The 24,288-nt window shown below is 27.1% G+C and overlaps 1 protein-coding gene across 13 annotated transcripts in view; it reads left to right on the plus strand.

The window, feature by feature from the left end:
* The window catches only part of LOC145254565 (dual specificity calcium/calmodulin-dependent 3',5'-cyclic nucleotide phosphodiesterase 1A-like), a 1,571,136-nt gene that overhangs the window by 1,517,582 nt on the left and 29,266 nt on the right, over nucleotides 1-24,288 (plus strand). For all 13 annotated transcript variants that reach the window (XM_080113160.1, XM_080113150.1, XM_080113152.1 and 10 more), the window contains 2 exons: nucleotides 8,775-8,895; nucleotides 9,376-9,457. In XM_080113160.1, the coding sequence (XP_079969286.1) occupies nucleotides 8,775-8,895; nucleotides 9,376-9,457 (203 nt within the window). The remainder of the gene's footprint in view (nucleotides 1-8,774; nucleotides 8,896-9,375; nucleotides 9,458-24,288) is intronic.

Genomic DNA, 24,288 nt, shown 5'->3' on the forward strand with positions numbered 1-24,288 from the left:
AGGCTTATCAGATGGTTCCTTATTCATGAATACGTGAAACACTATTGATGATGAAGGTTGCTGAGAATGCAGTAGGGCTTTTGGAGACAAGTATGGCTCAATAGAAAACGGTGCTGACAGCAAATAGAGAGGAAATGGGGCAGGTTGGCATTAAACATGGAATATTCTGAGGAGATTCGTTATCTCCACTTCTTTTTGTAATGATAATGATGCCACTGAGCATCCTCTTGAAGAGAGAAAAACTGGGGTATAACTTTGACAGACACCTCAACCATCTACTGCTTATGGATGATTTGAAAATATTCGGGAGAAATGAAAACGAAATGGAGAGACTGGTAGAACTTGTGTGGACATACTCAGAAGACATTGGGATGGAGTTTGGGATTAGTAAATGTGCGGTGCTGGTGATGAAAAGAGGAGTAAAGGTTCAGTCGAATGAAATAGTGCTGCCAAATGGAGAAATCATGAAAGAAATAGAAGATACAAGATAGGAGCGCTGGAGAGTGTAGGCATCATGAACAGAGAAATGAAGGAAAAGTCAGGAAGGAGTATCTTAGAAGAGTGAAACTAATTGCAAAGTCGAAACTGTATGGAGGAAATCTAATGAAAGCAGTAAATGCATGGGCAGTCAGTGTTTTGAGATACAGTGCAGGAATTTTAGAATGGTCTGACAAGGATTTGCATGCCATGGATATCAAAACAAGAAATATTTTAACAATGTTTGGTATATTTCACATTCGAAGTAGCGTAGCAATGCTGTATCACAAGAGGAAAGAGAGGGAGAGGATTGAAAAGTGTAAAAGATTGTGTCAGAACCGAGGAGATGCCATTGAAGGAGCATGTAGTTAGAAGTGAAGAGTGGCTGCTTAAGGGTGTGGCCAATGATATAGAGGTATGTGAGAGAAAGGCTGATTATGTGAAACGTTTGGATAGAGAAAGGGCAGAGAAACTGGCTAGGAAGAAAATGCATGGAAGGTTCTTCCAGGATATAGCAGAAGTGGCTGATGAAAGATCATGGCAATAGCTTAGAGCTGGATATCTGACTAAGAGTACTGAAGCTTTTGTTTGTGCAGCACAAGAGCAGGCATTAGGAACACGATTGTTCAAAAAAGTGGTTCTAGGAAAGGAAATTGCTGCAGAATGCTGGATTTGTGGTAAGACCTCAGAGTCAATTGCACACCTTGCAGCAGGATGTAGTGGACTGGCGCAGAGAGAGTACCGCAAAAGACACGATCGCATGGGACTCCGGATATATTTGGAGGTGTGTAAGAGGGTTGGAGTTAAGTGTGCTGGAAAATGGTTTCAGGAGATGCCTGATGAAGTGAGAACAAGTGAGGATGGCAAGGTAGAGGTATGGTGGGATAAAAGTGTCATAACGACCAAGCAGTTGGAACATAATCGTCTGGATTTGGTCGTCATTGACAAAGTCTCAAAAAACTGGCAGATTGTAGACTTTTCAGTACCCTGGAACAGGAATCGGAGAGAGAAGGAGAATGAGAAGTGGAGCAATTATGCTCCATTGGCCTTGGAGATAAGGCGTATACACGGGGTTAAAACACAAATAATCCCAGTCGTAGTTGGTACACTAGGTGTAGTATCAAGTCGTCTGGAAGGATAATTGAAAAAACTAAAAATCCCCGATGTTTTAGGCGACCTTTAAACCTCTGCAATTATAGGTACCACCAACATCCTTAGGAAAACCCTTGATCTTTGAAGCTCCTGGTTTGAAGCTGGGAGTAAGGGAAATCCTCTGGAAATGAATTCCATCTCTTTCCAGAGAGACGTTCATAAACGAAATCAGAATTATTATTATTATTATCATTATTATTATTATCTATATATTAATATGAATCTAATATATTAATATGATAGCGTGTGTTATTTTGTGTGTCACTCTTATATCCGGGTCGTTCAATTGTTATGTACTTCCATTTCTTGTCATAGATAATTTTACCAAGAATTCTTCATACGTTTTGGTTTCAGTTTCGATTATAGCTGATGGCACTTAAGTCATCTATTTTTTTTTATAAATAATTTTATCACGAATTCTTCATAAGTTTTGGTTTCAGTTTTGATTATGGCTGAAGTAACTCAAGTTATATATATATATATATATATATATATATATACATATATTTTTTCATAAGTTTTTATTTCAGTTACGATTCAAGCTAATGTACTCAAGCCATATGGATATATTTTTTTATTTTTGAAATCACAACTTTATAATACATAAAAATCGATAAAACATTAGCTCTATAATAATATATATGAAATCTGCAAGAATTAAAATATCATATTTAAGCGTACTTTACGACCGGGTTTTGCCGGGCGTTCATGCAAGCTTAGATAAATACCTTTACAGTTTTAACAAAAAAGCTACAATAATATCAGAGCACCTCCATTTACACTGAACATCTACAGAATGCCAACATCAATATATTACATATGAATGCATTCTCCGTGGAATTTTCACAGGTCCCGTTAGTTATTATTATTATTATTATTATAGTTTTATTGTACTTTTTCAAGTCTTTTTTATTTTTGTGCTTTCTACACAATCTTCTACATTTATTAATCCTCTTCCCCTTCGTTCCTTTTCATGTAGAGTCGGTCAGTATCATCTTTTGGGTGTAATGCATTGTCATTAATTTCTTCATCTTCCGATCAAGATGTCCAGTTCTTCATTGGTTCAACCTATGAATTGTTGGGGTTAGTACTTTATTAGCGATATATTGCCCAAGTCTTTATTGCTTTATCTAGATTTTAACTGTATAGTTTTGTTTCTATGAGTTTCCTTGTTCTTCTCAAGTACTCTTTTTCAATCCCCTCTTTCATTTCTGTAGATTTGATGGTGCCTGCTTCCAGAATACCAAAGTATTTGTAACATGTTCGCCAAGCGCCCCCATTGGTTGGACAGTTCTAGTTCTCCCTTTTTCATTTAGTAGTAGTGCTTTTATCAGCTTTTTTAGTTCCTTTTTGCCTTTTGCAAACAGCTTTGAGTCATCCATATACATGAGGTGACTTATTCTTTGTTCTCTATCTGTAAACTTGTATCCAGCATTACATTTCCTAAGTATGGAGGTGAGTAGTACAATGGCTATGATCAACAGATGATTGTGAATTTCCTTGGTATTTTGATCTCAGTCAGGTGTTGTGCTCCAGCTGTCAGCTGTTGTCTTCATGTTTCCATTGCTTTCTGAATAAAATTAATAATCTTGTCAGATATCTTGTGCATTCAATTATTCATGCTTGTGGGATTCTGTTGTGGGCTTTCTTCTTCTTCTTCTTCTTCTTCTTCTTCTTATTATTATTATTATTATTATTATTTACTCACTAGGAGTAGTCAAACAGGCCATCATTAAAGTTTGTTTTGTGGCGTTCTCTGAAGCCTGAACTTGTGGTGTTCTCTGGAATCTGAGGGACAACAAGTCTCCCCAGATTTCCAGTACTCTCCACCTCTTTCATCTACCTTTGTAGATGAATTTACATTATCGTAACAGCTGCTTACCATTGATTTCTTGTTGGTAGCTGCCATTGGTCTTCACTGGAATTTGGGTGGCAAAAAGCATTCCCAAGGTCCCAGTTTTCTTTGCACTCATATAACGGAGGTCTGACTAGTGCTTTCTCTCCTCGATCATTCTACTATAATAATAATAATAATTCTGATTTCGTTTATCAATATCTCTCTGGAAAGGGATGGAATTCATTTCCAGAGTATTTTCCTCAATCCCGGCTTCAAACCAGGAGCTTCAAAGATCAAGGGTTTTCCTAAGGATGTTGGTGGTACCTACAATTGCAGAGGTCTGAAGGCTGCCTAAAACATTGGGGATTTGTAGTTTTTTCAATTATCCTTCCAGACGACTTGATACTACTCCTAGTGTACCAACTACGACCGGGATTATTTGTGTTTTAACCCCATGTATATGCCTTATCTCCAAGATCAATGGAGCATAATTGCTCCACTTCTCATTCTCCTTCTCTCTCCGATTCCTGTCCCAGGGTACTGAGAAGTCTACAATCTGCCAGTTTTTTGAGACCTTGTCAATGACGACCAAATCCGAACGATTATGTTCCAATTGCTTGGTCGTTATGACACTTTTATCCCACCATACCTCTACCTTGCCATCCTCACTTGTTCTCACTTCATCAGGCATCTCCTGAAACCATTTTCCAGCACACTCTGCAGCAACTTCCTCTCCTAGAACCACTTTTTGAACAATCGTGTTCCTAATGCCTGCTCTTGTGCTGCACAAACAAAAGCTTCAGTACTCTTAGCCAGATACCCAGCTCTAAGCCATTGCCATGATCTTTCATCAGCCACTTCTGCTATATCCTGGAAGAACCTTCCATGCATTTTCTTCCTAGCCAGTTTCTCTGCGCTTTCTCTATCCATACATTTCACGTAATCAGCCTTTCTCTCACATACCTCTATATCATTGGCCACAAATTAAGCATCCACTCCTCATTTCTAACCACATGCTCCTTCAACGACATCTCCTCAGTTCTAACACAAGCTTTTACACTTTTCAATCCTCTCCCACCATCTTTTCTCTTGTGATACAGCATTGCTATGTTACTTCGAATGTGAAATATACCAAACATTGCTAAAACTTTTCTTGTTTTGATATCCATGGCATGCAAATCCTTGTCAGACCATTCATAAATTCCTGCACTGTATCTCAAAATACTGACTGCCCATGCATTTACGGCTTTCAATAGATTTCCTCCATATAGTTTCGACTTTGTAATTAGTTTCACTAAGATACTCCTTCCTAACTTTCTCCTTCATTTCTCTGTTCATGATGCCTACACCCTCCAGCACTTCCAAATACTTATATCCTGTATCTTCTATTTCTTTCATGATTTCTCCATTTGGCAGCACTATTTCATTCGACTGAACCTTTACTCCTCTTTTCATCACCAGCACCGCACATTTACTAATCCCAAACTCCATCCCAATGTCTTCTGAGTATGTCCACACAAGTTCTACCAGTCTCTCCATTTCCTTTTCATTTCTCCCGAATATTTTCAAATCATCCATAAGCAGTAGATGGTTGAGGTGTCTGTCAAAGTTATACCCCAGTTTTTCTCTCTTCAAGAGGATGCTCAGTGGCATCATTATCATTACAAAAAGAAGTGGAGATAACGAATCTCCTCAGAATATTCCATGTTTAATGCCAACCTGCCCCATTTCCTCTCTATTTGCTGTCAGCACCGTTTTCTATTGAGCCACACTTGTCTCCAAAAGCCCTACTGCATTCTCAGCAACCTTCATCATCAATAGTGTTTCACGTATTCATGAATAGGGAACCATCTCATAAGCCTTTCCATGCTACACTCAGATTCCTCTTCTTCTTTGAATCCTGCATTAATGCTTTATCAATTAGTACTTACTTTTTAGTACCTTTCGAGCCTGTCCGACACCCCTTCTGTTCATCAGGAAAAACACCATTACTCTGAAGATGTTCATAAATTTTCTCTGCAAAGATTCCAGCCAACAGTTTCCACATCAATGGCAAACATGTAATTGGTCTATAATTATTGGCATCTGTTCCCTTTGCAGGATCTTTCCTAATTATTGTTTTTCTTCCCTTTACAAGCTAATCAGGACATCTGCCACTCTACGACCCTTTGCAGGGCAGCAGCTATATGTTGATAAAGGTATGGAAACTGTTTAAACCAGAAGCCCATCACTCCATCTGGACCAGGTGCCTTCCAGTTTGTCATCCTTCGTATGCCAGCCTTAACGTCATTGATGGTTATCTCAACATTCTTCATCTGCTGAATTCCTGATAACCTTTCTCTGACCTCTCCCAACCAGCTAGTCTTCTTATTATATCGCCCTTCAACAGACCAAATCCTGCTCTAGAACTTCCTTGCATCTTTTGCACTTGGAGTGTTGTTATTTCCCGCCTGTTTACTACCATTTAATTGTTTATACAGCTGAGACTGATTGTTCCGGAAAAGGTTGTTCTGCCGAAACGCAACACTTTTTCCAACTAAGTTTCAAATTTTCATACCACCAGTGTGGATCTTCTCTTTCAACATTGTTAGAACGTTTATCGTTCCCTTTTCCAACAATCGATACCTCCTTTTAATCTTGTCCTTAGCTTTCTGTCCTAGTTTAACTCCTTTTCTTATTTCTTTGATTCTACCAATGTCTTTCTGACACCGTTTAATACTTTCTTCAAGCCGCCTCTGCCAGTATGGCCTTCTATCCTTCATTTCTCTCTTTTTCGTCTGTATTAAGCCAAGACGATTCGCAATAACGTATGGCGCTGCATACAGAAGCCTGTTAAGTTCCGTAATTGATATGTTCTTTCTTACGATGTTGTGAATTACTCCTTGAACTATTTTTACCTCGCTTTTCACCTTCCGCCTATCACTATTCTTCATACTTGGAATCTCTATAATCTCGTCTCTAAGAAGAACCTCTCTTAACTTCTGAAGTACTTCTTTTTCTACAGAAGTCAAAGTTCGAACTTCATCTTCACTTCTCCATACATCTGCTCCTTTCACTGGTTCCATTGTCTCAGAGTCAATGATCTCATCTGCCTTAGATCCTTCAAACTTTCTCATCACTTCCCCTAACCATAGGATTCCATTCCTCCTCCCGTCATCGCTTACATTTCCCTTCTGCACTTCCACTCCCTCAGTTCTTTCATCAGAGATAGTTTCATCAATTTTACTTCCCTTATTCATTTCATTCCTAACCATCCGTTCAATCTCTTCTTTTGCAATCACTGAAAATAGGTTGTTATTTTTAATTTGTTTTAACTGGGATACTAAACTCACGACACTGCTAGCTCCTCCTCCTCCTCTCGATTCCCATTCTTCCTTCACTTTTCGGATATATCCACCAGATTTGGTACTTCCACTTCTTACAAAGCATTCCCACGGTACTCTTCTTTCCTCATCCATCTATGGTTTGTTGACATTTCCTGTTCCAAATCCCTTTGTGTGTTAGGACTCTCTCTTGCAATTCTCACTCCCCCTATATCCAGTCACATCCTCAGAATTCGAACAGCTGTATAATGACGACAGGACCCACCCTGTTGGCCAGTGGGACATGTGTGAGACTAAAAAAGGCTCATTGTGGGAGCCTTTTCTAGTCTCACAGATACCTACTATACGTGAGACCATCGCAAGATGTTCCAGCCTCATTCGGGTCGTTATTTTGAATATTTTGATTTGACATTCTCCCATAAATTGGGTTAGTGAATTTTAGGTTACACCACCACCGATATTTTTATCGAGACATCGACTTTAGGAGGGTTCCCCACCAAAGTTAAAAATCCCCTCTCGACCTTTCTCCTCCACCACCACCACTATTACCATTACCACCACCAACAGCAATAGAAATAAAATGTACAATGATAATAGTAACACTAATATTGGTAGTAATAATAATGACAACAGTAACAATGGTAGCAAAAACAACACCTACAACAACAGCTACAACAATAATAAAAACATACCACCACTACTACTACTACTACTACTACTACTACTACTGCTTACTAATAATAATAATAATAATAATAATAATAATAGCAACTATAGTAAAAACCAATAGAGGAGTGGAATATTTTTAAATTTTTTTCTCCTCTTTTTCCTTTTTCCTTCCCTTCGTATTAATTCAAACAATGAAATCCCGACAAAAGCCATGCATTTTTCCACGGCGCTACCGACTGTGACAAGGCACAAATTTACACACCTCTACGAGTAAATAAACAAATCCTTTACATAAAAAAAAACTCTTCGGAAAAACGCTTTTCTTGTCTTTCGTATTAGTTCAAACAGTCCCACCAAATGTCATGTATTTTTCCACTGCAATGACGACGATGACACGGCACAAATTTACACATTTTTACGAGTAAAAAAACAAACAAATCCTTTACATACGAAAACCCTATCAAAAGAAACAAAAAAAAAAGACGCTTCTCTTGTCTCTCGTATTCGTTCAAACAGTCCCAAATAAAGTAATGCATTTTTCCACAGCGACGACGACGATGACAAACCACAAATTTACACATTTTTACGAGTAAATAAAATAAACAAATCCTTTACATACGAAAGCCTCTCCGGAAAAATGAACGCTTTTCTTGTCTTCCGTATTAGTTCAAATAGTCCCAAATAATAATAATAATAATAATAATAATAATAATAAGAAGAAGAAGAAGAAGAAGAAGAAGAAGAAGTGCCATCAGTTGAAACAAAACTTTCTCTTCCGATGTTTTGTTTTAATAATAATAATTTATTATTAAAACAAAACATCGGAAGAGAAAGTTTTGTCTCAACTGATGGCACTTCTTCTTCTTCTTCTTCTTCTTCTTCTTCTTCTTCTTATTATTATTATTATTATTATTATTATTATTATTATTATTATTATTATTTACTCACTAAGAGTAAATAATATCGATTAGTTTTGTTTTCTTATTGAGAGAGAGAATAAGAGAAATAAAATTTTTGTCTCCTTTTTTTCTAATCAATTTCATTTCAATGATTTCAAGTAATACATAAGAATTAAAATGATGATGATCGGGCGAAGTTGAAAATAAAGGTCACAAAGGTCAAAAGTGCATTTCGTTATGCTGTATGTTAATGCACACACAAAGCGCAACATATTCAATCTAGTAGAATCTAAGACGAAAAAAGGCATTTGAAAAATGGACCAAGATTCTCTGAGTTTATGACACTCGAAAAATGCTTTGTTGTCATGGAAGCCTGATTTTGCTGGCAATTCTCATGCATGTTTTTCTTCTATTTAGCATCGAAAAATCGAAAGCGTTGTCACTTATCTTGCACTGTGCTGACATCAGTCATCCTGCAAAAGAATGGAGTTTGCATAAAAGATGGACAGATTTGCTTCTTGAAGAATTCTTCAGACAGGTATCACTTTCACTCTTTTTTTCTACTTGTAATAAAAAGTTATTTTAAAACCATCCTTCGTAGTTGAATCATTTATATTCCATGAAACTTTCATTGTTTCCTTTGTATAGAATTGATAATCAAGTCTATTTCAAACTTTCAGCCATTATGAACGCTTTTGTCTCCTTTTTTTCTAATCAATTTCATTTCAATGATTTCAAGTAATACATAAGAATTAAAATGATGATATGATGTATGTGAATGAACTTCTTTACTTCACTGGTTTAAAAGATAAACAAATTCTAATAGTACTACATTGCTGTGTCTTGATACATTCAATGATATGTGCATGTTGAAAAGCTATGAAGAGTAAAAGCGCAAACAATTATACGGTGAGAGTGGGGAAATTTACTCGGAAGAACAATGAAGAATACATAAAACTTGTGGCATTTCTAATGTTACGATTTTATTATTTCTTTTCTGTTTTTATTTTCATTCCAGGGAGACAGAGAGCAAGAATTAGGCCTGCCATTTTCACCCCTTTGTGATCGAAAAAATACTTTAGTTGCAGAATCTCAAATTGGTGAGTTAGATTTTCCCTAAATATAGTATAAATTAAATGTATAGAATTAAATAAAAAACGAGAGCAAAGAAAAATCTATGTGAATGAGACGTTTTTTAAATTAAAAACAATTTAATAAAATTAAACTGAAAATAATTTGTCCTACATTTACTGGGATCCACTGTGCATTCTATAAATTTACATGAATTATTCTGCCAATTGCAAATTACAATATTTCAAACAAATCAACTTCTTTTTCAAAAGTTTTAGGTCACAAGTTACCATGTGTGTATGTGCATTCTTTACTTCACTGGTTAAAAAGATAACCAAATTCTAATAGTACTACATTGCTGTGTCTTGATACATTCAATGATATTTACTTCTTTTTACCTTTATTTTACACTTATTCACATTAGTATTACTACGCTGTAAAACTAATGTGTAAAAAATAAAAAATATAATAAAAACATAGATTTCATGTTGTATTCTCCCTGTTGAATTTCTTTTTTTTTGGAGAGGGCTTAAAATTATAATTTCTAATATTTAATTTATTTTATCCAAAAACTAAACAAATACAAAATGAAATGAATGACACATGCTAACAGTTAAGTTTCAATAATGCATATTAAACTATTTTGTAAATTATTACAAGCAGACACATTTTTGTAACTTATTATAAGCAGATATATTTTTGTAAATTGTTATAAACAGACACATTTTTGTAAATTATTATAAACAGACACATTTTTGTACATAATTATAAACAGACACATTTTTGTAAATTATTATAAACAGATACATTTTTGTAAATTATTAAAAACAGATTCATTTTTGTAAATTATTATAAACAGATACATTTTTGTAACTTATTATAAACGGATACATTTTTTGTAACTTATTATAAACAGATAAATTTTTGTAAATTATTATAAACAGATACATTTTTGTAGATTATTATAAACAGACACCTTTTTGTACATTATTATAAACAGATACATTTTTGTACATTATTATAAACAGATACATTTTTGTAAATTATTATAAACAGACACATTTTTGTAATTGATTATAAACAGACACATTTTTGTAAATGATTATAAACAGAAACATTTTTGTAAATTATTATAAACAGATAAATTTTTGTAAATTATTATAAACAGATAAATTTTTGTAAATTATTATAAACGGAAACATATTTGTAAATTATTATACACAGACACAATTTTTTGACTTATTGTAAACGGACACATTTTTGTAACTTATTATAAACAGATGCATTTTTGTAAATTATTATAAACAGACACAATTTTTTAACTCATTTAAACGGACACATTTTTGAAACTTATTATAAACAGATACATAATTGAGAATTATAATGAACGGATACATTTTTGTAACTTATTATAAACAGACACATTTTTGTAAATTATTATAAACAGATACATTTTTATGAATTATTATGAACTGACACATGTTTGTAAATTATTACAAACAGATACATTTTTGTACATTATTATAAACAGATAAATTTCAGTAACTTATTTTAAACTGATATATTTTTGTAAATTATTATAAACAGACACATTTTTGTAAATTATTATAAACAGAAACATTTTTGTAAATTATAATAAACCGACACATTTTTGTAATTTATTATAAACAGACACATTTTTATAATTATTATAAACAGACAACAATTTTTCATTTATTATAAACGGACACATTTTTGTAAATTATTATAAACAGACACATTTTTGTACATTATTATAAACAGTTACATTTTTGCAAATTATTATAAACGGACACATTTTTGTAAATTATTATCTACTGATACGTTTTTCTAACTTATTATAAACGGATACATTTTTGAAAATTATTATAAAGAGATACATTTTTGTACATTATTATAAACAGACACATTTTTGTAAATTATTATAAACAGATACATTTTTGTAAATTATTATAAACAGATCCAGTTTTGTAAATTATTATAAACAGATACATTTTTGTAACTTATTATAAACAGTTACATTTTTTGTAACTTATTATAAACAGATACATTTTTGTAAATTATTATAAACAGATACATTTTTGTAAATTATTATAAACAGATACATTTTTGTAAACTATTATAAACAGACACATTTTTGTAAATTATTACAAACAGATACATTTTTATGCATTATTATTAACATAAATGTTTGTAACTTATAAACAGACACATTTTTGTAACTTATTATAAACAGATATTTTTTTGTAAATTATTATATACAGATACATTATTGTAAATTATTATATACAGATACATTTTTGTAAATTATTATAAACAGTTATATTTTTTGTAACTTATTATAAACAGTTACATTTTTTGTAACTTATTATAAACAGATAAATTTTTGTACATTATTATGAACAGATAATTTTTTGTAACTTATTATCACCAGATACATTTTTGTAAACGGATGCCTTTTGTAAATTATTATAAACAGACACATTATTGTAAATTATTATAAACAGATGCCTTTTTGTAAATTATTATAAACAGATAAATTTTTGTACATTATTATAAAGATAAGTTTTGTACATTATTATAAACAGACACATTTTTGTAAATTATTATAAACAGATACATTTTTGCAAATTATTATAAACAGACACATATTTGTAAATAATTATAAACAGATACATTTTTGTAAATTATTATAAACAGATACATTTTTGTTCATTATTATAAACGGAAACATTTTTGTAAATTATTATAAACAGATACATTTTTGTTCATTATAATAAACAGACACATTTTTGTAAATTATTATAAACAGATAAATTTTTGTAAATTATTATAAACAGATAAATCTTTGTAAATTATTATAAACGGAAACATATTTGTAAATTATTATACACAGACACAATTTCTTGACTTATTATAAACGGACACATTTTTGTAACTTATTATAAACAGATACATTTTTGTAAACTATTATAAACAGACAAAAAAATTTTAACTCATTTAAACGGACACATTTTTCTAACTTATTATAAACAGATACATATTTGAGAATTATAATGAACAGATACATTTTTGTAACTTATAAGGAACGGATACATTTTTGTAAATTATTATAAACAGATACATTTTCATAAATTATTATCAACTGACACATGTCTGTAAATTATTACAAACAGATACATTTTTGTACATTATTATTAACAAAATGTTTGTAACGTATAAACAGACACATTTTTGTAACTTATTATAAACAGATACATTTTTGTAAATTATTATATACAGACAAATATTTGTAAATTATTATGAACAGAAACATTTTTGTAAATTATTATAAACAGAAACGATTTTTTACATTATTATAAACAGACACATTTTTGTAAATTATTATAAACAGACACATTTTTGTAAATTATTATAAACAGACACATTTTTGTAAATTATTATAAACAGACACATTTTTTGGAACTTATTATAAACATATACATTTTTGTAACTTATTATAAACGGATACATTTTTGTAAATTATTATAAAAAGACACATTTTTGTACATTATTACGAACAGATAAATTTTTGTAACTTATAAACAGATACATTTTTGCAAATTATTATGAAGAGATACATTTTTGTACATTATTATAAACAGATACATTTTTGATTATAAACGGACAAATATTGATACATTATTATAAACAGATATATTTTTGTAACTTATTAAAAACAGACAAATTTTTTTAACTTATTATAAATAGATACATTTTTGTAAATTATAATAAACAGACACATTTTTCAAATTAATATTGACCGATACATTTTTGTAACTTATCATAAATGGGCACATTTTTGTAACTTATTATAAACATATACATTTTTGTAAATTATTATAAACAGACACATTTTTGTAAATTATTATATTCGGATACATTTTTGTAAATTATTATAAACATACACATTTTTGTAAATTATTAAAAACAGATACATTTTTGTAAATTAAAATTTTCCAACAGATAAATTTGTGTAACTTATCAGAAACGGACAGATTTTTGTACATTGTTATATACGGACACATTTTTGTAAATGATTATAAACAGACACATTTTTGTTCATTATTATGAACAGTCACATTTTTGTAACTCATAAACAGATACATTTTTGTAAATTATTATAAACAGATACATTTTTTGTAACTTATTATAAACAGTTACATTTTTGTAAATTAATATTAACAGGCACATTTTTGTAAGTTATTATAAAATGATACATTTTTGTAAATTATTATAAACAGACACATTTTTGTAAATTATTATAAACAGATACATTTTAGTAAATAATTATACACGGATACATTTTTGTAAATTATTATAAACAGACACATTTTTTAAAAGTATTATAAACAGATACATTTTTGTAAATTATTATCAACAGATACATTTTTGTAAATTATTATAAACAGACACAATTTTTAAACTTATTATAAACGGACACATTTTTGTAAATTATTATAAACAGACACATATTTGTAAATTATTATAAACAGATACATTTTTGTAACTTATTATAAACAGATACATGTGTGAAAAATATTATAAACAGATACATTTTTGTAAATTATTATAGAAAGTCACATTTTTGTAAATTATTAAAAACAGATACATTTTTGTAAATTATTGTAAACAGACACATTTTTGTAAATTATTACACACCGATACATTTTTGTACATTATTATAAACAGACAAATTTTTTTAACTTATTATAAACAGACACATTTTTGTAAATTATTATAAACAGTCACATTTTTGTAAATTATTATATGCAGTCACATTTTTGTAAATTATTATATGCAGACACATTTTTGTAAATTATTGTATAACGACACATTTTTGTAAATTATTATAAACAGACACATTTTTGTAAATTATTATTAACGGACACATTTTTTGTAAATTATTATAAACAGACACAAGTTTTTTACTTATTATAAACGGACACATTTTTGTAAATTATAATAAAGAGATATATGTGTGTAAATTATTATAAACACATATATTTTTGCAAATTATTATAAACAGACACATTTTTGTAATAAACAGATACATGTTTGTAAATTATTATAAACAGACACATTTTTGTACATTATTATAAACAGACTCATTTTTGTAATTTATTATAAACAGATACATTTTTGTAAATTTTTTTTTGAACAGACACATTTTTGTAAATTATTATAAACAGAAGCATTGTTGTAAATTATTATAAACAGACACATATTTGTAAATTATTATAAACACACACATTTTTGTAAATTATTATAAACAGATAAATTTTTGTTCATTATTATAAACAGACACATTTTTGTAAATTATTAAAAACAGATTCATTTCAAATGTAAATTATCATAAACTGGCACATTTTTGGTAAGTTATGATACTCAGAGTAATTTTTGTAAATTATTATAAACAGAAAGATATTTGTAAATTATTATAAACACACACATTTTTGTAAATTATTATAAACAGATAAATTTTTGTAACTTATTAAAACCAGACACATTTTTGTAACTTATAAAAACCTGTAACATTTTTGTAAATTATTATATCCAGACACATTTTTGTAAATTATTATCCACAGAAACATTTTTGTAAATTATTATAAACAGATATATTTTTGTAAATTATTATAAACAGACACATTTTTGTAAATTATTATAAACAGACACATTTTTGTAAATTAGTATATACAGTCACATTTTTGTAAATTTTTATGAACAGACACATTTTTGTAAATTATTATAAACAGACGCATTTTTGTAACTTATCATAAACAGATACATTTTTGTAAATTATTATAAACAGATACATTTTTTAAAATTATTATAAACGGACACATTATTGTAAATTATTATACACAGACACATTTTTGTAAATTATTGTAAACAGACACATTTTTGTAAATTATTATAAACAGACACATTTTTGTTAATTATTATAAACAGATACAAATGTAAATTATTATTAACTGACACATTTTTGTAAATTATGATAAACAGAGACATTTTTGTAACTTATTATAAAGAGACACATTTTTGTAGTTTATTATAAACAGATATATTTTTGTAAATTATTATAAACACAGACAATATTTCAAATTATTATAAACAGACAAAATGTTGTAAATTATTATAAGCAGACAAATTTTTTCTAACTTATTATAAACAGATAAATGGCTGTAAATTATTATAAACAGACACATTTTTGTACATCATTATTAACAAATACATTTTTGTAAATTATTATAAACAGTCACATTTTTGTAAATTTTTATGAACAGACACATTTTTGTAAATTATTATAAACAGACACATTTTTGTAAATTATTATAAACAGACGCATTTTTGTAAATTATCATAAACAGATACGTTTTTGCAAATTATTATAAACGGACACATTTTTGTAAATTATTATAAACAGATGAAATTTTTGTAAATTATTATAAGCAGACACATTTTTGTAACTTATTATAAACAGACATATATTTGTAAATTATTATAAACAGATACATTTTTGTAACTTATTATAAACAGATACATTTTTGTAAATTATTATAAACAGATACATTTTTGCACATTATTATTAACAGACAAATTTTTTTAAATTATTATAAACAGACACATTTTTGTACATTATTATAAACAGACACATTTTTGTACATTATTATAAACAGACATATTTTTGTACATTATTATAAACAGAGACATTTTTGTAACCTATTATAAACGGACACATTTTTGTAAATTATTATAAACAGACACATTTTTGTACATCATTATTAACAAATACATTTTTGTAAATTATTATAAACAGTCACATTTTTGTAAATTTTTATGAACAGACACATTTTTGTACATTATTATAAACAGACATATTTTTGTACATTATTATAAACAGACACATTTTTGTAACCTATTATAAACGGAAACATTTTTGTAAATTATTATAAACAGACACATTTTTGGAAATTAAACAGACACATTTATGTAAATTATTATAAACAGACTCATTTTTTAAATTAATATAAACAGACACATATTTGTAAATTATTATAAATAGATACATTTTTGTAAATTATTGTAAACATACACATGTTTTGTAAATTCTTGTAAACAGATACATTCGTGTAAATTATTATAAACAGATACATTTTTGTAAATTATTATGAACAGTCACATTTTTGTAAACTATTATAAACAGATACATTTTTGTAAATTATTATAAACACACAAATTTTTGTTAATTAATGTAAACAGATACAAATGTAAATTATTATTAACTTACATATTTTTGTAAATTATGATAAACACAGACATTTTTGTAACTTATTATAAACGGATGCATTTTTGTCAATTATTATAAACGGACACATTTTTGTAAATTATTATAAACAGATACATTTTTGTAAATTATTATAAACAGATACATTTTTGCAAATTATTATAAACGGACACATTATTGTAAATTATTATAAACAGACACATTTTTGTAAATTATTGTAAACAGACACATTTTTGTAAATTATTATAAACAGACACATTTTTGTTAATTATTATAAACAGATACAAATGTAAATTATTATTAACTGACACATTTTTGAAAATTATGATAAACAGAGACATTTTTGTAACTTATTATAAAGAGAAACAATTTTTTACTTATTATAAACGCACACATTTTGTAGTTTATTATAAACAGATATATTTTTGTAAATTATTATAAACACAGACAATATTTCAAATTATTATAAACAGACAAAATTTTGTAAATTATTATAAGCAGACAAATTTTTTCTAACTTATTATAAACAGATAAATGGCTGTAAATTATTATAAACAGACACATTTTTGTACATCATTATTACAAATACATTTTTGTAAATTATTATAAACAGTCACATTTTTGTAAATTTTTATGAACAGACACATTTTTGTAAATTATTATAAACAGACACATTTTTGTACATTATTATAAACAGACACATTTTTGTAATTTATTATAAACAGATACATTTTTGTAAATTTTTTTTTGAACAGACACATTTTTGTAAATTATTATAAACAGAAGCATTGTTGTAAATTATTATAAACTGACACATTTTTGTAAATTATTATAAACACACACATTTTTGTAAATTATTATAAACAGATAAATTTTTGTTCATTATTATAAACAGACACATTTTTGTAAATTATTAAAAACAGATTCATTTCAAATGTAAATTATCATAAACTGGCACATTTTTGGTAAGTTATGATACACAGAGTAATTTTTGTAAATTATTATAAACAGAAAGATATTTGTAAATTATTATAAACAGACACATTTTTGTAACTTATTAGAAACCGTTACATCTTTGTAAATTATAACAAACAGACACATTTTTGTACATTATTATAAACACACACATTTTTGTAAATTATTATAAACAGATAAATTTTTGTAACTTATTAAAACCAGACACATTTTTGTAACTTATAAAAACCTGTAACATTTTTGTAAATTATTATATCCAGACACATTTTTGTAAATTATTATCCACAGAAACATTTTTGTAAATTATTATAAACAGATATATTTTTGTAAATTATTATAAACAGACACATTTTTGTAAATTATTATAAACAGACACATTTTTGTAAATTAGTATATACAGTCACATTTTTGTAAATTTTTATGAACAGACACATTTTTGTAAATTATTATAAACGGACACATTTTTGTAAATTATTATAAACAGATGAAATTTTTGTAAATTATTATAAGCAGACACATTTTTGTAACTTATTATAAACAGACATATATTTGTAAATTATTATAAACAGATACATTTTTGTAACTTATTATAAACAGACACATTTTTGTAAATTATTATAAACAGATACATTTTTGCACATTATTATTAACAGACAAATTTTTTTAAATTATTATAAACAGACACATTTTTGTACATTATTATAAACAGACACATTTTTGTACATTATTATAAACAGACATATTTTTGTACATTATTATAAACAGACACATTTTTGTAACCTATTATAAACAGACACATTTTTGTAAATTATTATAAACAGACACATTTTTGTAAATTAAACAGACACATTTATGTAAATTATTATAAACAGACTCATTTTTTAAATTAATATAAACAGACACATATTTGTAAATTATTATAAACAGATACATTTTTGCAAATTATTATAAACAGATACATATTTGTACATTATTATAAACAGATACATATTTGTAAATTATTATAAACAGACACATTTTTGTAAATTATTATAAATAGATACATTTTTGTAAATTATTGTAAACATACACATGTTTTGTAAATTCTTGTAAACAGATACATTCGTGTAAATTATAATAAACAGATACATTTTTGTAAATTATTATGAACAGTCACATTTTTGTAAACTATTATAAACAGATACATTTTTGTAAATTATTATAAACACACAAATTTTTGTAAATTAATGTAAACAGATACAAATGTAAATTATTATTAACTTACATATTTTTGTAAATTATGATAAACACAGACATTTTTGTAACTTATTATAAACGGATGCATTTTTGTAAATTATTATAAACGGACACATTTTTGTAAATTATTATAAACAGATACATTTTTGTAAATTATTATAAACAGATACATTTTTACAAATTATTATAAACGGACACATTATTGTAAATTATTATAAACAGACACATTTTTGTAATTTATTGTAAACAGACACATTCTTTTAAATGATTATAAACAGACACATTTTTGTTAATTATTATAAACAGATACAAATGTAAATTATTATTAACTGACACATTTTTGTAAATTATGATAAACAGAGACATTTTTGTAACTTATTATAAAGAGACACAATTTTTACTTATTATAAACGCACACATTTTTGTAGTTTATTATAAACAGATATATTTTTGTAAATTATTATAAACACAGACAATATTTCAAATTATTATAAACAGACAAATTTTTGTAAATTATTATAAGCAGACAAATTTTTTCTAACTTATTATAAACAGATAAAGTGCTGTAAAGTATTATAAACGGACACATTTTTGTACATCATTATTAACAAATACATTTTTGTAAATTATTATAAACAGTCACATTTTTGTAAATTTTTATGAACAGACTCATTTTTGTAAATTATTATGAACAGACACATTTTTGTAAATTATTATAAACAGACACATTTTTGTAAATTATTATAAACAGACGCATTTTTGTAAATTATTATAAACAGATACATTTTTGCAAATTATTATAAACGGACACATTTTTGTAAATTATTATAAACAGATGAAATTTTTGTAAATTATTATAAGCAGACACATTTTTGTAACTTATTATAAACAGACATATATTTGTAAATTATTATAAACAGATACATTTTTGTAAATTATTCTAAACAGAAACATTTTTGTAAATTATTATAAACAGATACATTTTTGCACATTATTATTAACAGACAAATTTTTTTAAATTATTATAAACAGACACATTTTTGTACATTATTATAAACAGACACATTTTTGTACATTATTCTAAACAGACATATTTTTGTACATTATTATAAACAGACACATTTTTGTAACCTATTATAAACAGACACATTTTTGAAAATTATTATAAACAGACATATTTTTGTAAATTAAACAGACACATTTTTGTAAATTATTATAAACAGACTCATTTTTTGAATTATTATAAACAGACACATTTTTGTAAATTATTATAAACAGACACATATTTGTAAATTATTATAAACAGATACATTTTTGCAAATTATTATAAACAGATACATATGTGTAAATTATTATAAACAGATACATATTTGTTAATTATTATAAACAGACACATTTTTGTAAATTATTATAAATAGATACATTTTTGTAAATTATTATAAACAGACACATTTTTGTAAATTATTATAAACATACACATGTTTTGTAAATTCTTGTAAACAGATACATTCGTGTAAATTATTATAAAAGATACATTTTTGTAAATTATTATGAACAGTCACATTTTTGTAAACTATTATAAACAGATACATTTTTGTAAATTATTATAAACACACAAATTTTTGTAAATTAATCTAAACAGATACAAATGTAAATTATTATTAACTTACATATTTTTGTAAATTATGATAAACAGAGACATTTTTGTAACTGATTATAAACGGATGCATTTTTGTAAATTATTATAAACGGACACATTTTTGTAAATTATTATAAACAGATACATTTTTGTAAATTATTATAAACAGATACATTTTTGCAAATTATTATAAACGGACACATTTTTGTAAATTATTATAAACAGATGAAATTTTTTTAAATTATTATAAACAGACAAATTTTTGTAAATTATTATAAACAGACACATTTTTGTAACTTATTATAAACAGATTAATTTTTGTACATTATTATAAACAGATACATTTTTTTAAATTATTATAAACAGAAACATTTTTGTTAATTATTATAAACAGACACATTTTTGTAAATTATTATAAACAGATATATTTTTGTTCATTATTATAAACAGACACATTTTTGTAAAGTATTGTAAACAGACACATTTTTGTAAATTATTATAAACAGATACATTTTTGTAAATTATTATAAACAGAAACATATTTGTAAATTATTATAAACAGACACATTTTTTAACTTATAAGAAACGGACACATATTTGTAACTTATTATAAACAGATAAATATTTGTAAATTATGATAAGCAGATACATTTTTGTAAATTATTATAAACAAACATATTTTTGTAAATTATTAAAAACAGATACATTTTTGTAACTTATTATAAACAGCCGCATTTTTGTAAATTATTATAAACAGATACATTTTGCACATAATTATAAACAGACAAATTTTTGTAAATTATTATAAACAGACACATTTTTGTAACATATTATAAACAGATACATTTTTGTAAATTATTATAAACAGACACATTTGTAAATTGTTATAAACAGACACATTTTTGTAAATTATTATAAACAGACTCATTTTTTAAATTATTATAAACAGACACATTTTTGTAAATTATTATAAACAGACACATATTTGTAAATATGTTATAAACAGATAAATTTTTTTAAATTATTATAAACAGATACATATTTGTAAATTTTTATAAACAGACACATTTTTGTAAATTATTATAAACGGATACATTTTTGTAAATTATTATAAACAGACACATTTTTTTAAATTATTATAAACAGACACATTTTTTGCAAATTATTATAAACAGATACATTTATGTAAATTATTATAAACAGACGCATTTTTTTTAAATAATTAAAACAGATAGATTTTTGTTCTATTATAAAGAGACGCATTTTTGTAAATGATTGTAAACGGATACATTTTTGTTAATTATTATAAACAGATACATTGTTGTAAACTACTATAAACAGATACATTTTTGTAAATTATTATAAACAGATACATTTTTGTAAATGTTTATAAACAGATACATTTTTGTAAATTATTATAAACAGACACATTTTTGTAAATTATTATAAACAGGAACATTTTTGTAAATTATAATTAACAAACACATTTTTGTAAATTATTTTAAACATACATTTTTATAAATTATTATAAACAGACAAAAATTTTTAACTCATTTATAAACGGACACATTTTTGTAAATTATAAACCGATATATTTTTGCAAATTATTATAAACAGACACATTTTTGTACATTATTATAAACAGATACATTTTTGCAAATTATTATAAACAGACACATTTTTGTAACGTATTATAAACAGATACATTTTTGTAAATTATTAAAAACAGGTACATTTTTGTAAATTATTATAAACAAATACATTGTTGTAAATTATTATAAACAGACACATTTTTGTAAATTATTATAAACAGATAAATTTTTGGAAATTATTATAGGACAGATACATTTTTGTAACTTATTTTAAACGGATGCATTTTTGTAAAAATAAAATTATAATTGTAAAAATAAATTATTATAAACAGATGCATCCATATGTATGTCATTAATTCATAGATATGAATTAATGACACACATATGGATGCATCTGTTTATAATAATTCATTTTTACAATCATAATGTAATTTTTACAAAGATTATAATTTTATTTTTACAAAAATCATCATTTTATTTTTACAATAAAGAAAAGAAAAACTGATGTCAATATTATCTATGCATGCACAATGCAATCGCTATAAATTGTTCAGTTTATGCTATACCTCTACAACATCTTGTCATCAACATCTTGCTGTTGACAAGATGCTGACCACCAATACCAAGATTTATCCGGCCGGTGTGCTCAGCATGCTGCTCTACAGCAATGGACCCTCTACTCCTACTAAGAGTACAGACTCAACACCTTCAACCTGCGCAACTTCAGGAGAATCCTACAAATAACCTGACAGGATTACATCTCAAACAAAACCATCCCTGATCAGGCAGATATCCAAGGCATATTAGCTCTGCTTGCTTTACCATGAACGATGGAAGGATCCCAAGGGATATCCTATACAGTGAGCTCGCACCCATCTCCAGACCAGTAGGAAGATGTGTCCTACCCTCCAAGGATGTCTACAAGTGAGATATAAAGGCAGATGGTATCAATCTAACAAGCTGGTAGTCCATGGTTGAAGACCGCAGACATTGGAGAAATCCTGTGAAGAAGAATAAAGAAAAGAGAGATCAGCAGTGGAGAAAGGGAAGTGCACAGGCTTAGGGTTGCAATGAAGCTCTGAATCAGACACTAGTGACAACGGCAATAGGACTTGACGATCCAGAATAAACTTGCACAATCATAGCAGTCACTGAAATGAAAAACTAATCTAAAGTACAGAATTCTATTCTCCTGAAACAAATGGATATCCACAACATGCTCGATAAAAGCAGGTAATAAAGACAGCGTGGAAAAGGCTTTGTAATGTTTAAAAAAATGAGTAAAAAGTTAAAATAAAAAGAAGAAAAAAACCAAAGAATAAAAAATAAGAGAAATGATGCTCTTATAAATGTCTTTTTTTATGTTTGTTTTTGTATTATTTTAAACAAAACTAATGGTGGGTATTATGAATGAAAGTAAGGTAATCTAATTTTGGGTATTTTCTAATATTAGTTTTGACGTTTTATCTAATATAAAAAAATTGATACAAACCTGTTTTGTGCAGCCTGTAGTGTCTGGTGCAGACAAAAAGAATGAAGAAAAAAAATATACCGGCTGCTTCTTTTGTGATGAGATGCTTCTGGTTTAAATAAAAAGCCTGATTGTTCAGAGACTGACTTGATTTGGATTTGGGCTTTGGAGTAGAAAGTTTTGACAGCAGTGGATCGAGTTTTGGAGAAACGAGTTTTGACATCAGAGTTTTGGAGTAGTGAGTTTTAGCAACAGTGTGGCAAATTTAACCCTGGAAATTCGTAGTTGGAAATGCAGCATAGTTAACAATCTATCAGGGCAAGTGTAGAATAGTTAACACATGATTATTTAACTACAAAACGATGCCACTACAAAGAATTCTCATTGCTCTGTGAAAAAGACAACAAAAGGGACAAATAAGTTAAAACACCTTTGAATGTTAATTATTCAGTTTGTTTAAATAAGAATGTTGTTTTAAAAAAATTACTAAATTATATATATATAGCAGATTGGCAAGAAATTTCTTGCAGTTTTTAGCTTTTAACTTCAGACAAACATACTTCGGTTCAAACAAAAATTTATTGATCAAAATAGGCACTATC

The sequence above is a fragment of the Euprymna scolopes genome, chromosome 30, assembly GCF_053919585.1.
Source record: "Euprymna scolopes isolate OS-2025 chromosome 30, ASM5391958v1, whole genome shotgun sequence".
Classification (NCBI taxonomy): Eukaryota; Metazoa; Mollusca; class Cephalopoda; order Sepiida; family Sepiolidae; genus Euprymna; species Euprymna scolopes.